This window comes from Pimephales promelas, chromosome 21 (genome assembly GCF_988280905.1).
Source record: "Pimephales promelas chromosome 21, fPimPro1.hap1.1, whole genome shotgun sequence".
NCBI classification, from domain to species: Eukaryota; Metazoa; Chordata; class Actinopteri; order Cypriniformes; family Leuciscidae; genus Pimephales; species Pimephales promelas.
This window is the reverse complement of record NC_142789.1, coordinates 2038164-2056233: the sequence shown is the minus strand read 5'-3', so window position 1 is coordinate 2056233 and position 18070 is coordinate 2038164. Positions and strand designations below refer to the sequence as shown.

The following is an 18070-nucleotide window of genomic DNA, read 5'->3' as shown; positions in this document are numbered from 1 at the left end:
CCGGCCTGACCCGAGGATAGTGACGGGAAATATCGGCCCGAGCCATGTTGTCGCTTGCTGTATGCTGTTTCCGTTTCGTGTGTGCTGTCATGTTGTTGTTGTCGCTTACCATACTGCTACGTGAGTGAAACTAACGCTACGGAAACTCCGGGGGGCCAAAAATATGACATTACACAAAAACTCGATTTACTTATTTTTTAAATCGCCCGCAACAAAAAATTCGAATTAATTCATTTAATCGATTTTTCGCCCAGGCCTAACTGCAAGAGTCCAGCACTCGGTAAAGTCTCCTCCAGCACATCCCAAACACTATGGATGAATTTAAGCTGTGGAGCCGATTCATGTGTGAAAAACTATTCTTCGTTCTCCTCCTAACCATTCATTCACAATTCAAGCCTGATGAATCTTCGCATTGTCATCCTGGAATATGGTCGTGATGAGTCTTTTAGAGCCAGACCGATATTATCGGCCGATATTAGCCCTAAGGATGCACGATATATCGGCCAGCATATCGGTACCGGCCGATATATGTTATTGTTATCGGCCAAAATGTGGCCGATATATTAAAGCTGATAAATTAAAGCTGAGACACTTTTTGAGAACTGTTTATGTTTTTGAATTTCTTGAAATATGATTGAAATCTCTTCAACAAATGAAAATATGGTTCGGTACAACATGTGCAGCGCAAATCTGTCATATCGGCTATACAACACTATAACATGGACATGGATTTAATTGTGAGACTTTTGTTCTTGTAATCAGGCTCTCAAAATCAGATATTAATTTGGATTTAAGTTTATCGGCCGATATATCGGTTATCGGCTTTCAAATATAAAGAATTATCGGTTAGCGGTATCGGCCAAAATTTTCATATCGGTGCATCCCTAATTAGCCCCACTATTGTTTTATGTCTGATCTCATGACATTTCACACATATTTTACAATAATTCATACGAATTTGTACGAGTGCAGTCATACGATTTAGACACCTCATAAAATGCATACGAATCGCTGTGAGATCGGATTGATCTATACACAGTATTTACCTCAGTTACTTCAGAAGTAACTGTAATTAAATTACAAATAAATTAAGAGTAATCTCTTACTTTACATTTTCAAGGGAAAAGTAATTAAATTACAGTAACTAATTACTTACTAATTAGTAATTATCATATTATTTTAGTTAAAACTCATAAATAACTACTAATGTTAGGGAAATCTGTTAATGTTTTGTTGCGCGTTTCTGGGGAAATAATATCGGCCGATATATCGGAATATCGGATTTTAAAACTAACAAATATTTCTATCGGCCTTCAAAATCCTTTATCGGGCGGGCTCTTTCTACATGGTTGTTTAAGAAATGAAAAGCTACACACTCCATCGATAAGGGTTAGATGATCTGTTGCCAAACATGCTAGAAACATAATAATCACTGCAATAATCATCCAACCATAGACTCTTAAACATTTATGGTACCAGTATATTCTGACTTAACACGCAATTGCGACTTTACATCATGCAATTCTGACTTTTATCTCCCGATTACATGTTATAAAGTCAGAATTGCAAGATATAAACATGCCAAAAATAAACAGGAACATCCAAGGCACTCTCTTTAGAAAAGTGTCGGAGTGGTTTTAGTGTTGATTATGACCAAGCCATATAGTAATAAAGGTTTTTTACTTTTCTAAAGAGAGTGCCTTGGATGTTCCTGTTGATTTTTATATGTTTTTTCCTATCCAAAGAGCACCTCAAACTTATACACTTGAGTCCAGGAAGCGCTTCTCTACAGACAATTGTTTATATAAACATGCAACTCGAATTCTTTCTCACAATTGCGAATTTGTATTTGACAATTCTAACTTAATAACATGCAATTGGGACTTCATATCACGCAATTCTCACTTTATAACACACAATTGTGACTTTATATCATGCAATTGTGAGAAAAAAAAGTCAGAATTGTAAGATACAAAGTTTTTATTTTTTATTCTGTTTCCATACAGATGACTAGATTTCATAAACAAAACTTTTATGCAAGGTTGTCACAGTCTTGAGTGATTTCGTACCCCGTGTAACCCAGGCACGTGGCGTGGTGGAGAGGTGCCCGTCCTCGCCCGTCCCTCTGATTGACGTCTGCTCCATTCTGCAGCAGGAACTCACAGGCTATCAGAGAGCCCTATGAGACGGATATCAAACATTAGGAGACACATTGATTACAGTAAACATCGATCATTAACACTATTAGCTCTAAAAAAAGGTGTAAATAAAAGAAAATTTACTGGATTACGCTTGACAAAAATACTATTTCAGTCTTTCTACTTGTAAATGGTTTCAAAATAAATCCTACAGCAGTTTTCTTCATCAGAACAGAGAGTCTCACCCCTGTGACGGCTTGTATTAATGCACTCTTGCTTTCGTCCTCCTCGTTGACCGAGTTGACATCTGCACCGTGTGCGAGTGCTTCCGCCATGACCGGGAGGTTCCTGGCCCGCGACGCCTTGTGAAGCAGAGCGTTCGCGTCAAGCTCCCGCCCGTCTTCTGGATCCGACGCTTCCTGCTCGATATCGACCTCTCCGCTGGATTCATCAGAGTCCTCACACTCTGCAATAAAACAGAAAGACATGGAGATACGCACAACAGATAGATACACTCACCTAAAGGATTATTAGGAAAACCACACTAATACTGTGTTTGACCCCCTTAATTCTACGTGGCATTGATTCAACAAGCATTCTTTAGAAATGTTGGCCCATATTGATAGGATAGCATCTTGCAGTTGATGGAGATTTGTGGGATGCACATCCTCCCGTTCCACCACATCCTAAAGATGCTCTATTGGGTTGAGATCTGGTGACTGTGGCGGCCATCTTGGAACAGTCAACTCATTGACATGTTCAAGAAACCAATTTGAAATGATTCCAGCTTTGTGACATGGTGCATTATCCTGCTGGAAGTAGCCATCAGAGGATGGGGACATGGTGGCCATAAAGGGGTGGACATGGTCAGAAACAATGCTCAGGTAGGCCGTGGCGTTTAAACGATGCCCAATTGGCACTAAGGGGCCTAAAGTGTGCCAAGAAAACCATTACACCACCACCAACAGCCTGCACAGTGGGAACAAGGCATGATGATCCATGTTCTCATTCTGTTTACACCAAATTCTGACTCTACCAACAGAAATCGAGACTCATCAGACCAGGCGACATTTTTCCAGTCTTCAACTGTCCAGTTTTGGTGAGCTCTTGCAAATTGTGGCCTCTTTTTCCTATTTGTAGTGGAGATGAGTGGTACCCGGTGGGGTCTTCTGCTGTTGTAGCCCATCCGCCTCAAGGTTGTGTGTGTTGTGTCTTTGCTGCATACCTCGGTTGTAACGAGTGGTTATTTCAGTCAAAGTCGCTCTTCTATCAGCTTGAATCAGTCGGCCCATTCTCCTCTGACCTCTCGCATCAACAAGGCATTTTGGCCCACAGGACTGACCCATACTGGATGTTTTTCCCTTTTCACTCCATTTTTTGTAAACCCTAGAAATGGTTGTGTGTGAAAATCCCAGTAACTGAGCAGATTGTGAAATACTCAGACTCAAAATTGCTTAAATCACCTTTCTTTCCCATTCTGACATTCAGTTTGGAGTTCAGGAGATTGTCTTGACCAGGACCACACCCCTAAATGCACTGAAGCAACTGCCATGTGATTGGTTCATTAGATAATTGCATTAATGAGAAATTGAACAGGTGTTCCTAATAATCCTTTAGGTGAGTGTATACTAATGTAGGACATCTTCTCACCTTCTTCAGTGACACTGTCCACCACTGAGCCGAACACGAGTATGTCCGTGCTGCCGTCCGTGCTGCCGCCAAGCCCGCTGTCACTGCTGAGACCTGCGGGGCCAACGGGTGCCAAGCGAGGGACAAGTTACTCACACCGTGACCTTCTCAAACATCCTGTGCTAAACTCCTCACATAGTACATCATTTAATTATAAACAGGCTACGTGTTACTGCAGGCATTCCCTATAAAATCAACAGTGTTGGGGCTAATGCATTAAAAGGTTACTCACGTTACACTGAACACAATTATAGGATTGCCCCCATTTTTCATGAGCTGAACTCAAAGATCTAAGACTTTTTCTATCTACACAAAAGGCCTATTTCTCTTAAATATTGTTCACAAATCTGTGTTAGTGAGCACTTCTCCTTTGCTGAGATAATGTGCGTTAGGCTATCCACAATAGTGAGCTGGATGAACAAGTAAAGTTGAACTGAAGTACAACTGAAGATGTAAATGACATGTATTAGGGATGGGCAACGATTAATCACGATTAATCGCATCCAAAATAAAAGTTTGTGTTTACATAATATATGTGGGTGTAGTGTGTATAATTAATTAGTATATATAAATACCCACACATGCATGTATATATTTAAGAAAAATTTATTATTAATATATCAAATATTTATATTTATATATAATATTAATTGTGAATAAATATATATAAAATATATACATGCACATATTTCTTAAATATATACATGAATGTGTGGGTATTTATATCTACAAATTAATTATACACACCACACACACATATATTATGTAAACACAAACTTTTATTTTGGATGCGTTTAATCGCGATTAATCGTTGCCCATCTCTAATTTGTATTTATTCTAAATAAATGACACAGGTTGTACTGAATGTCAGCTTGCTTATTTGGCTCAAGATAAGGATTTATGGAGTTATTGAGTCATACAAACAATAAACTGAGCTGTCAATAAAATAAGCTGTCGTTCCAACCACGCGACTGTGGGAAACACTGACTCGTTAAACTATGCTGATAACGAACTTGCGAACATAGTTGGCTAACAATGCTTTAGGGGAAACGCACCAGAATGACTGTACCGGTGTGAATGTGCATTTCCTTCAGTCTGAGACCAATTCATTTCAATTTTGGTGTGAAAGGGACTTTACATTTGACAAAAACATAACTTTTTTGTTATTAAAAACAAAAGTAACATAAAAAAGTAAAAGTAATAACATTACTTTCCATAAAAAGTAACTAGGTAGGTACCACAAAATAGGGCTGTCAAATGATCCAAAATAAAAGTTTGTGTTTACATAATATATGTGGGTGCATTGTGTATAATTATTTTGCATATATAAATATTTAAGAAAAAAATATTATTTATATATAAAATATTTATATATTATATATTATCTATATACAGTATACACATGAAAATATTTCTTAAATATATACAAGCATGTGTGTGTATTTATATATATATAAAATAATTATACACAGTGCACCCACATATATTATGTAAACACAAACTTTTATTTTGGATGCGATTAATCGTTTGACAGCCCTACCACAAAAAGCTACTTTTTAGGGAGTATTGCAGTGTTGTAAGTAACGTTCCCTTAACACTGACAGCAGGAGATATATGTGATAGACTTGATTTGTCTCAGGGGCTTTAGAAGATCAAATCTCATAAGAAACTTACTGCGAGGCCCTGAGCCTGTGTCAAAGTAAGAGAAGAGTGAATCGAGCTCATCGGGACAAAACAAAGATTCTCTCCGAAACTTGGCGGCCGCAGCAGCTGAAGGTGACAAACAGAGAAGGACATTTGAGATGATTGGACATGAGATTTGGACACAACCGTGTCCAACTCAGATGAGCAGAACAAACATGTTCAGAAATGAGCGAGCAATTACCAGCGGAGAGATTGCCTGGCGACATGATCCCGGCGTCGTGCCTGTATTTCCGGCGTGTTTTAGGGGCTCTGATGGAGCTGTTGTGTCTCCTGCACTTCTTCACGCTCCAGTGACGGGATTTCCTGCTTCCCTCCACCAGGGCTTCGGAGCCACACATCTTCTTCAGGAACTTCCTCTCCACGTATTTCGCTTTGATCCACGCTTCTTTCTCCTGCCTAAATAAAACATCAGAAGCACAAACGGGAGCTTCTATTAATGAAATATTACATATATAAAAATATAATGACATCAAAAGGAAAAAAAAAAGTTAGGGATTAGAGCCAGAACGATATATCGGCAGACCGATATTATCGGCCGATATTAGGCATTTTCCAAACTATCGGTATCGGCAGTTATAATGGCCGATAAATAAATATATTTCAAAAATAAAATAAAAACGGACAAAACACGCTTGAACCATGTCGTGAGTGTTGGAGTTGTGTGGTTTGTCCACCAGAGGGTGCTCTACACCGTCAATGGTTGGCAACACTCGTTGAGTTGGTCACGTTGCTTGAATAACAATTAAAAACATCCCCATCAGTTCTCTTAAGTCAAATAAGCATGACAAAATTTGTGACTATCATGTCCAGTTTTAAATAAATAAATAAAATATCGGCCGATATATCGGAATATCGGATTTTAAAACCAAAAATATTTGTATCGGTATCGGCCTTCAAAATCCTTTATCGGTCGGGCTCTATTAGGTTATGAAAATATGATATGAAAATATCGATATGAAAATATCAATAACCGATATATTGGCGGAAAAATCTAAATCCAAATTGTTTTATAATTAAATTTTGGAGAGCCTGATTACAAAAATAACTCCCAATATTCAAAAGCCATGTCCCAAGCACACAATTATAATGATCTCATTATAATTTTACGTAGCCTATATGACAGACTTGTTGCGCTTGACTTTTGAAGAGATTTCAATCACATTTCAATCAATTCAAAACCATCATGTTGAACAGTGTGCATCCGAAGTGTCTCAGATGAAGGAAAAAAAATCTGTTATTTACCAATTTTTGTTATCAGGCCGATAACGATAACATTTAAAATGAACATATTTCGTGCGATACCGATATGGAGGCCGATATATCGGGCATCCCTAATTTAAGTTATAGATTATGGTAATTAATACAGAGATTTGGCCACACACACTGACCTTGAGCTGTTGGGACCGGGTTTCTTTAGTCCTTGTTCCTCACACGCACCTTCATAAATATGGTTGATTACAGTGTTGCCAAGCTCACACATTAGCTGGAGAGATAAAGCATTATTCAATCAATAAAAGTCAAACATATTAGAACCAAAACTATGTAATAAGCTTATCTAAGATTAAATGAAAGCATAGGAAACTATAGTATAGGAAGTATAGGATTTTAGCAGCAAAGACATTGGTTAATAGAGTAAGATTAGATCCATAAAGTATATTTGTGTTATTTAACATTTAAAAAGGAGTAGTTCACTTTAAAAAAAACTTTTGCTGATAATTTACTCACCCCCATGTCATCCAAGATGTCCATGTCTTTCTTTCTTTTCAGTCGAAAAGAAATTAAGGTTTTTGATGAAAACATTCCAGGATTTTGTCCATATAATGGACTTCAATGGGGTCCAAACGGTTCAATGTCCAAAAGACAGTTTCAGTGCAAACTGTTCAGAGGGCTTTAAACGATTCCAGATGGTGAAAAAGGGTCTTATCAAGGGAAACGATCACTCATTTAAAAAAAAAGTTTAACAAAGCTTTGACCCGCGTTCGTGACTCTCCAGTTCAAACTAGTTTATCAAAAAGAACAAATCTTTTTTCGAGTCACGAACGCTCATCACAGAACAGAGCAAGGCGAGCATTTGAGCTTATAAAACTTTTTTTTTTAAATGAGCGATCGTTTCGCTTGATAAGACCCTTTTTCACCATCTGGAATCGTTTAAAGCCCTTTGAACAGTTTGCACTGAAACTGTCTTTTGGACATTGAACCGTTTGGACCCCATTGAAGTCCATTATATGGAGAAAATCCTGGAATGTTTTCATCAAAAACCTTAATTTCTTTTCGACTGAAGAAAGAAAGACATGGACATCTTGGATGACATGGGGGTGAGTAAATTATCAGCAAAAGTTTTTTTTAAAGTGAACTACTCCTTTAAATGTAGTTTTCCTTAATATTCCAAGTTTACCGTTTTTATTTAATTGAGGAATACTGAATCTGTTTTTGTGCTAGTGGGATGAGTAAATGTCTGTTCACATTTAGTCTAGATTAGAACTACATTACCCATCATGTTCACCTGCATTACTTATTTGTAAATGAAGTCTATTTTCATAATTAAGCATCCCCCATAACGCTTATTGTTTATGTTGTAATTCTCATTATTATTATTCTTTTATTATAAAACGGAATTTTATGCAGATCATTTGCATGCACGCTTCTATAAAAATATTTATATAAAGATACTACATTTATATAAAAATACTACAATAATACATGCATACTCAATTGCATAGTAATGAGAATTAAGTTTTGAAAAAGGTAAAGAATATTAGATTATTTTAATATAATTTGTATTATATATCAATGAAAATTAAGTTTCTTCATTTTATTTTTCTTTGATATCTTTTAATTTGGTGTTAAATGAGATTCACCCTTTCAGATCGCGCTTCATCACTCAGGTCTTACCTTCATAAGCTCTGGCTCCCACGTGTCCAGTGTTAAAGAGCGAACTTTAGAGCAGTGGACACCTAAACTCCTGCACACATAGAATAGAGATCATAAACATTACCCTATAATCAAGAATCTTCAATATGGAATTATTCTGATTTAGGCACACATACATTTCATACATCCAGTTCTATTTTGCCGTGATTAAAAATACATTTTTCACTTATACTAGTCAAAGTGGAACAATGGCACTGTAGAAACCCATCCGAATCTGTCAGATCTCCCTCTGTTGTATGTGAGTAAATCAAATCTAGTGCCTCTGTGTATCATGAGTGCAGTCTTTGAGGAGGCAGGAGAGATTTAATCTGATTATCAGGCCGGCGCCGCTAATCTGCAGAGGAACTGATGAAGCAGAAAAGGTGCTTCACCCAGAGGGAATGACGCAGTGTGTGTACATGAGCATCACAGGGATGAGGGCCTGATTCACGTAAAGCCAGTCTGCTGTTGGGTTCAATCTGTCATCGGAGATGTAGTCGGGATAAACGCACTGACGCAGGAGGCTTTAAGACCTATCAATCTTCAGTCAAAACAATATAGAAACAGATGGCCTCTCTCGGATGTTTAGAAATATAATAGGAAGTGAGCATCCCTTTGGCCCGCTGACTCTGAAGGGCCCTTGAAGTGAGCACTTTGGAGGAGGCAGGGCACTTGTGTGACTATGTAAACGTTTGAAACACACTTGGTGAAGGAACAACAAAAATAACGCGATTTCTTCTTTATTTTCACTTGGAACGTCAATGCAGATTGGTTTCCATCACTCCATTAGCTGCTTATTAAGATTTAAGAATTTAATTGTTGCAAATAAATATATATTGTACAGTTAAATGCTTTATATGTGTACGGCCTAAAACGAACACTCGCCAGGCGACAAATGAGAGTAAAAATCAGTCAAGACTGAGATTCATTCAGTGATTTTGTTTTTATATTTGTGTTTTGTTGTTTGAATAACATTAAAAACACAGACTAGGGCTGTCAATCTTCCTCTATAATACTATTCGAATTCCATACCTTATTTTATGTAATATTCGAATATTAAATGCTCAAATTTATCCTATTATTAATATTTACGACATTACACATTCTTATGGATCGTCAATGCCACTATAGCCTGTGGTTGTTGTTACACGTTCGGCCCACTAGAGGGACATCTAACGTTACTACAATAAACATTTAGGGGCTGTTTACACCTGGCCACTTCATGCGTTCTCAGATCGGATAGCTCTGATTTATCAAACCGATTCCATTTACAGTTACACCTGGTCACATAAATGTGTTTTCGCAAAATCCGATCTTCAATTCCCGCGCTATATACAGATGTAATGAAGTGCACGTTACCGAAAGCAACAGATTTGAGCTGCATTTTATTGATCATCTGCTAATTTCAAAATCAGCAAAGACAGCAATAAGGGAGAGCGGCAACAGAACTGGTAAGATCATTTCGTTCCTTTACTTTTAATGAAAATGGTAGTGTTAAGCGTCTGCGACTTACTTTCACTTTGATTTGCGATAGATTAAAATCTCCCGAAACCAAGACCTTACGAATGTGCCACGCGAAAGCTAGTCCCGCGCTCTCCTATTGTTAATAAGAAAGCGATACGGGGTCGTTTACACCTGGTCACTTCGGAAGAATATATTTATTTTTAAATATATATAAAAGCAATATTCGAATAGTAACTTTAGCGTTCGAATAGTATTGATTTTTTTAATATTCGAATTATATTCGAATTTCGGAATTCGTTCCAACAGCCCTATACACAGACAGCAGCAGGAATATTAGGCTGCTGTCACTTTAAGAGCTACTATCTAATATAAGACATATGACTATATTTTCTGGACTACTCTCTATTTTTAACAATTTTGTGTGAATTTGTCCACCCAACTTCAAGAAGACATAAGCGCACGCAAAACGAGCACGATTAACGAAATGAGCTCCCTTTCGCAATGTCTTTGTCAGAGCGTAAACTTTCTTTAAAATGAAGCGCTGCCACTGTCCGAGCGTCATTTATCGTTGTTATAATTCATGAAAATGTTACCAGCCAACTGGCGAGTGACACCGTTTTATATACTCACCAAGCGACAAATAAGAGTAAAAATCGGCATTGGCGAGTATATAAAACGGTGTCACTCGCCAGTTGGCCGATAACATTTTTATGAATTATAACAACGATAAACGACGCTTGGGACTAGGGCTGGGTGATAAATATCGATTTCTCGATATTAATCGATTCTCATTTTTTCAGCGCTGTGATCCCTAACCCCACCCCTTAGATCTGCAACTCCGCCCCCTGGATCTTTTTGCTGTGTGTTCTAACTTCTAGCATCCTCAAAGGAAGCGATCTCTGACCTGTGTATGCCAGAGCACTCGATGCAGAGCAGGATGCCGAGGTTGATGCTGGCCCAGCGCGGGTCGGCCTGGCCACAGTCGCAGCAGATCTCGTTTCCCGGCAGACACTGCACGCGCTGTAAGATGCTCTCTCCTCGAACGATACGCTCCCGCGGCTCGCTGGCGGAGTCGATGCTGCTCGTGGAGGGAGAAGCTGTCCTGTCCAGACGCTGGAAAACAGTACAAAGAGTTTATACTCATACCTACTCGATGGAAAATACAAAACTACCGGTGTGTAAAATGCAATATGTAATAGGGTCAATGGCACGGTATGCTATTCATACATCAATTGAGGAATTCATGTGGTGCAACTCCCCCAAATGTAAAATTATATGAATTCATTATTTACAGTACTTGTCTGCATGTCTATCTTCAAAAAAAAAAATATTTTCAAAATTTTTGTATATTTTAATATTTGTTCTGTCATATGGTGCGACTAACAGAAAAAAAAAAATCATAAAACAGGAAATGACATCACAGAAAGGACCTATGAAGATCATCATAACTGTATGTCAAGGTCAATAAACCTCAAAAAATATGTGATAATAATAAAAAAGGCAAAATTAGTACAGATTATAAAATGTCACAATTACCACAAAAATTTAATGAGATTTGTCAATTATTAGTTTATGATGTGTAAAAAGAATTACTTTCAAAAATATATTTTTTGGAAAATAATTAAGGGGGGGGGGGGCATAAGTGCTTCACTGCTTATTAATATATTTTTAAAATATTAATATATCATGTGGTGCGAAAAAACAACCATAATAGAGGAAATGACATCATATCGGATAATTTGACCGTTTTATAAAAAGACAAATTAGTTCCGTATTGTAAATTGTAAAAAACGGTTCTGGTTTATTTGAAACCTTTTTGAAAATGAATGATTATGATGATGTGTACATTCAAGTTTATTTTATGTGTAAGGAACTTTATTATACCACATAGCATTTTTAAAGTCATTCAATTTATACGTTGCTTGAAATTATATCAAAAAAACGTTTAACTTGGTACATTTTTAAGAGCTATAAATGAGGATTTAAAATAGTTTTTTTTAAATATTTTTTCTTATTCTTTCCTATTTGTCACTGACCCAATTCCAAACTTTGATCTGAACTTTGAAATTACTTTTCACCAGTTTACAGTTTATATTGATATTAAAGGAGTAGTTCACTTTAAAAAAAACTACGGCTGTCAAACGATTAATCGTGATTAATCGCATCCAAAATAAAATTTGGTGAACTGTGTATAATTATTTTGTATATATATGAAGAGTTCAGATGCAAAAGCCTCTAAATGCCAATTGAAATTTTCTTCTTTAATGATGATTTTTATCAAACTTGTATATTTAAGTTCAGTGATTTCACTTAAATGGCAATGATAATTACATATTAATTGTTATTTAAGTGAAATTACTGAACTTAAATATACAAGTTTGATAAAAATCATCATTAAAGAAGAAAATTTCAAATGGCATTTAGAGGCTTTTGCATCTGAACTCTTCATATATATATATATATATATATACACACACACATGTATGTATATTTAAGAAAAAAAAATGTATTTACATATAAAATATTTATATTTATATATAATATAAATTATATATAAATCTATATACAGCATATATATATATATATACAGTATAAGGGTCTTATTAAGTGAAACGATCACTCATTTAAAAAATAAATAACAAAGTTTAAGTTTTATAAGCTCAAATGCTCGCCTTGCTCTGTTCTGTGATGCGAGTTCGTGACTCTTTGTTTGTTTATTCAACGAACAAAATGAACGAAATGACTAAAAAAGATTTGTTCATTTCGCTTGATAAGACCCTTTTTCATCGTCTGGTGTCGTTTAAAGCCCTTTGAAGCTGCACTGAAACTCTCATTTGGACCTTGAACCGTTTGGACCCCATTGAAGTCCATTATATGGAGAAAAATCCTGGAATGTTTTCATCAAAAACCTTAATTTCTTTTCGACTGAAGAAAGAAAGACATGGACATCTTGGATGACATGGGGGTGAGTAAATTATCAGCAAAAGTTTTTTTTTAAAAGTGAACTACTCCTTTAAATGCCATGCATGTGTGACACTGACACATTATACACAGCTTCTCAGAGAGTTATTAAGACTGACCTCTATGTAATAGTTTTCAGAAATCTCTCTGTAGGCAGAAGCAATGCTGGCCTGAACCGCCTGAATCCAAGCTTGACGGAGCTTCTCCGATTCAGCCTGCAGCATACAGCTCCTGATGGGGGTTGATTCGCATATTAGATACCGCACACACACACACACACTCACATGACACAGTACTCACTTTGTAGGCGACACCACTTCAAAACAGAACCTTCTCTCAATGTCTTCACATGGTTTCACAGAGCAAAGCCGCAGGTCCTCCACAACCACGGTCAAAACGTCCTACGACACACAGCAGATCAGGTCAGGTCACAATAGTCATGTGCAGCACTTGAAAGCAGTAAAAGTCTCTAAGAGTAAATATCTGAATCCTACACTCAGAGGAGAAATGTCTTAAATGATGGCACAATACTTTTTATAAGTAATAAAGTATGTTTATGAGCAGTTTCATAACATTGAAATAAACTAACCTCTACAAAGTTCTAATATACGAAGCACCTGACAACTCTTTATGGTTCGATATAGGTTAAAAGGTGCTATATGAAGAATGTAGAAAAGTTGAAACACTCACTTTTAGTCTCTTCTGATACACTAGTTGACTGTTCTGTATCGAAAACCATCGCCTGTTACGAGAGGAAAACATTAGATCTTCTCCACAAAATGCATGGTATACATACAGTACATATAGAGCCTGTATTTACCTGTTCCACGTCTTGAACGCATTGCTCGCCCTCTTGAACAGGTATCCCTCCATCACGACACCATTGGGAGCATCCATGTTGAATTCTGCCTTGGAGTCATCGTAAGCAAAATCCTGCCGCGCAAAACAGAGCAGCTCTCCGTCATTCACACACACAAACTAGACCCTTATTGTTCTGTTAAGTCTTCTGCGAGACAGACAAAAGACAAAACTTAATCCCTATCAGTCAAAACATAATCCCCATGACCATAGCAGCCATATCTAATCCCTCTTATTTCAATCAATAATGACCGGCGGCCTCTGAATGGCGTTCCTGACTCGGAGGTATTGCTCAATCTATAAACCAACTGTGTTGCTATTGAGATGTTAGCGATGCTTTCTAAAATGCTCAATGAGTGAATCTCCAACATCAATGACACTCACCTTCCAATGGATTTTTCAAGTTTTGTGCTCTGACCACACACACACACACACACACGTTTGTTTCATTATATAAGTAAGGACATTGCATAGATTTCCATTGATTTGATATCAGGCTATAGTGGCCTGAACCAACCCCTACGCCTACACCTAACGATTACAGAAAAGCATGTAAAAAAACAATCTCAATATAAGAAAACTGATATTTATATGCATTTTATGTAATTAGTCTGTTCTCATACTGATTCACATTGCAAGCTTTCAGAATTTTATCATCTTTGTTTTGGACAAATAAATAACAAATCGGGTGTCTGAATATTTTTTTCTCCTTACACTCTCAGAAAAAAAGGTACAAAAGCTGTCACTGGGGCTGTACCTTTTCAAAAGTTACACTTTTATACCCAAAGGCTGCATATTGGTACCTTAGTGGTACATATTAGCACCTAAAATGGACACACTACCACCTAAAAAGGACATATTAGCTCATGAAATTGACATATTAGCACCTAAAATGTACATATTACCACCTAAAATTGACATATTAGCTCCTGGAATGGACATATTAGCACCTAAAATGTACATATTAACACTTAAAATGTACATATTAACACTTAAAATGTACATATTAGCACCCAAAATGTACATATTAACACCTAAAATGTACTTATTAGCTCATGAAATGGACAAAAGTTTACCTTTTGAAAAGGTACAGCCCCAGTGACAGCTTTTTAACCTTTTTTTTAAAGTGTAGTATGAGCTCCATTTTCTCCTATCATACTGTATATGAACCACAAAAGTCTGATGTATTAAATATGGCCCTCAAAATAAAACATATATGCAAACCTATTGAAAAGATTTTTTAAAAATGTTTTGTCTAAAGCTCTAATAAATTGTTCAATTTCAAAATAGCAGCATGTTATTTCATGTCAGGCTTTACGGTTCAATAAGAGTGTTTTAAGTTATATTTGAAGAGTTCAGATGCAAAAGCCTCTAAATGCCATTTGAAATTTTCTTCTAGAATGATCATTTTTATCAAGCTTATATATTCAAGTTCAGTAATTTTACTGAACTTGAATATATAAGCTTGATAAAAATGATCATTCTAGAAGAAAATTTCAAATGGCACTTAGAGGCTTTTGCATATGAACTCTTCATTTCATATGCAACACTGAGTTTTAATTGTATAGTTGCTTCATCTCTCTATTCATTAAGGCATCCTTGGCCTGAAAAAGGTCGAAGACATCTGTAATAAAAAGTAAAATACACACTAACTAAAAAATACATGACTACTCAGAAAAATAATGTTAAATACAGTAATAAAATATGTATCCAGTACGTGTAACAAATAATATCTCAACAGTTCATATTGATATAAAGCACAGATGATTAATTCTAACTCACCAGGGTATACTTCAACCTCCCGAATATCTTCATCTTTAAAAAATGTTTATCCAGAAGCATCAGTAATAATTGAACAACAAGCAGTTTCCCCAAAGAGCTCAGTCTTGTTTCCCTACAGTGAAGCCATCTCACGTCAAAGTCAAAGGCACGCGCTTCATTGCCCTCGTGCGCACTCCTCACTCAAGCGCGAGCGACACGCGAATGCCAGCGGCGAGCCTGCGCATCAGCCATCTACTGCTCAATAATCACATAATTAGCATACAGCTGTCGATTTATGTGCCCTGCTCTTCGCTTTGCCCCCTGACCTCAGTCAGAGTGCCGACCGCAAACATAATTTCACAGCCACGTACAGAAGCACCGCGTCATTCGCGGATTTATGAGCGCGAGGTGCTCAAGCGCGCTCCCCACTCGCGAGAGTCGCGTTTTAAGATGTCCCGTCCATCTGTCTGACAGTGCGCAGGAACATTGCTGTTTAATCAAGCGAGCGTTATTGCCCCCTAAACCCCTCCTGACTCCTGAGAAGCTGTTTCTTCCAGCTCTCACACTCTCGAACAAGTGGATGGATTGCATGAGATGTTCCACTTGTTACGGATAACGAAAATTATGACACTGAACCTTAATTAGTGCAATAAGATCAATTTATATTCATAAAATGTTCAAAAAATATTTTGCTCTTTAATTTTTCTTTTAACATTAGTAGAGCATTTAATTTAGAAAACAATGTGTTATGAATTTTTACAAATATATTGTAAAATTATATATAGAATAACACATTTGTAATAAATATTATATAATATTAATAACTAATATATTTGTGTGTGTATACCTGTAAAACATTTATTACAAAATATTACAAATAGATTGTAGATTGAGTCCACCAAATTCAATTCAGTTTGGTGTAACCAATATGCAAATGTTCATTTTTGTGTGTGTGTTTGTGACAAAAAAAAAAACACAAAAAAAAACAACAAAAAACAATTAAACGGAAAATATGAACTTTTTATGTCAAGGTCAAAAAGTCGGAAAATATGATATTTTAATCTTTTTACGTCAAATGCAGCAACTATTTTTTTTTTTTTGCGGGAAAAAACAAACATTTTAAATTAATAATAATAATAATATAATAGTAAATAGTAAAATAAAACTAATGATAAATAATGGAAAATATTTTTTTCTTCTTAATATTAACGCTATTACATTTTTGTTGAAAATAGAAAAACCCTTTTTTGTATAAATGCATGAAACATTAATAAGATAGCATTTCTAAGAAATTGGCACGTGTTTTCAAGTAGATTTAGAAAAGATTTCTCCTTTTCTTTTTCATCATCTCAAACATTTGTGGTAAAAGTAAAACTGCACATTTTGCAAGTCAAATTCAACACAAAGAAACTTGCGTATGTTCAGCTTGTGAAACAATTGCAAAATAAACAAATGCAATCTGGTTCTCAGTCCTTTATTCGCAACGTTTTGTGTTAGCACCGCATGCACACACATACACACACCTCGTGCAGATGAGTCTGCCAAACAGCGGAACTCAATGAGACTGAGAAAGAGAAACCCCAAGGGTGCCAGAAGCATGTTACATGTGAATAAAAGAGTGAGTTAGTGTGTGTGTGCATGTGTAGGAGTGACAGATGCAACACGAGGAGGTAGTAAAACAGTGAGGTGGTGGGACGGCCAGGGAGATCGTAACTCTTCACACTGAAGAGAACATGTTCAGGCATCTCTGCAGACAAATCATCTGATAAATCAACAGGATGCTTCCGCCCACCGCTTTGCTCAGGAATCGCAGCTGCTCTGCTCTCATATGTCATTTATAAAGAAAATGTTTTGCATATATATATTTCTTGGAACTTTACATATTCTGAAGATTTTGTCTATGCAAAACTCAATGAGACAATGGCAGGATGCTGCTTACGATTGTCAGATGTTATGGTGCTCTGATTGGTTTTTAGCGTTTCGCTATGAATTGCTAGGTTGCTAATGAGTGAGGTCAGTATAGCACAAGTCTTGGGGTCTGTGGAGGCTGTCGCCAAGGGTGGGCATTCGGGAAAAGTGCATCCCCAGGTGACACAACGTGTCCACTAATAGTATGGTCATTCAGTGAACTTACAACTAACAGCAAAAAACACGATTTCTTTTTGTGGATTTGTATGGTGGCTGAGAGAGCTCAATGTGCTGCAGCTGAAGAAAACACATGCAAATAGAAAAACACCAAAAATTAAGAAAACATCATGGAAGGGCTGCAAATACAGCACACAAATGAACTGGATGTTAAGATTATAAAAAAAACCTCACAAGGTCATTAACAAAACCACTGCCGAGTAGACACTTAACAATAAGCAGGTTCGTCGCTTGTTGTGAGTATTTGCAGCGTATTTCTGTATTCGGTTGTGTTGTGAGTATTTGCCGTGCGTTTCTGTATTCGGTTGTGTTGTGAGTATTTGCCGTGCGTTTCTGTATTTGGTTGTGTTGTGAGTATTTGCAGAGCGTTTCTGTATTTGGTTGTGTTGTGAGTATTTGCATCACGTTTCTGTATTGGGTTGTGTTGAGTATTTGGAGCA

General features: G+C 36.7%; 1 protein-coding gene across 5 annotated transcripts in view; it reads right to left on the bottom strand.

Annotated features, from left to right (window-relative positions):
- The window catches only part of acap3b (ArfGAP with coiled-coil, ankyrin repeat and PH domains 3b), a 96367-nt gene that overhangs the window by 7272 nt on the left and 71025 nt on the right, over positions 1-18070 (bottom strand). For 3 of the 5 annotated variants that reach the window (XM_089124872.1, XM_089124870.1, XM_089124873.1), the window contains exons 10-21: positions 13687-13799; positions 13557-13608; positions 13167-13267; positions 12986-13097; positions 10810-11018; positions 8424-8493; positions 6920-7014; positions 5713-5927; positions 5502-5597; positions 3789-3890; positions 2384-2604; positions 2070-2179 (exon numbers count right to left, since the gene is read on the bottom strand). In XM_089124872.1, the coding sequence (XP_088980998.1) occupies positions 2070-2179; positions 2384-2604; positions 3789-3890; positions 5502-5597; positions 5713-5927; positions 6920-7014; positions 8424-8493; positions 10810-11018; positions 12986-13097; positions 13167-13267; positions 13557-13608; positions 13687-13799 (1496 nt within the window). The remainder of the gene's footprint in view (positions 1-2069; positions 2180-2383; positions 2605-3788; positions 3891-5501; positions 5598-5712; positions 5928-6919; positions 7015-8423; positions 8494-10809; positions 11019-12985; positions 13098-13166; positions 13268-13556; positions 13609-13686; positions 13800-18070) is intronic. The other 2 variants (XM_089124871.1, XM_089124874.1) reach the window with 1 other exon arrangement.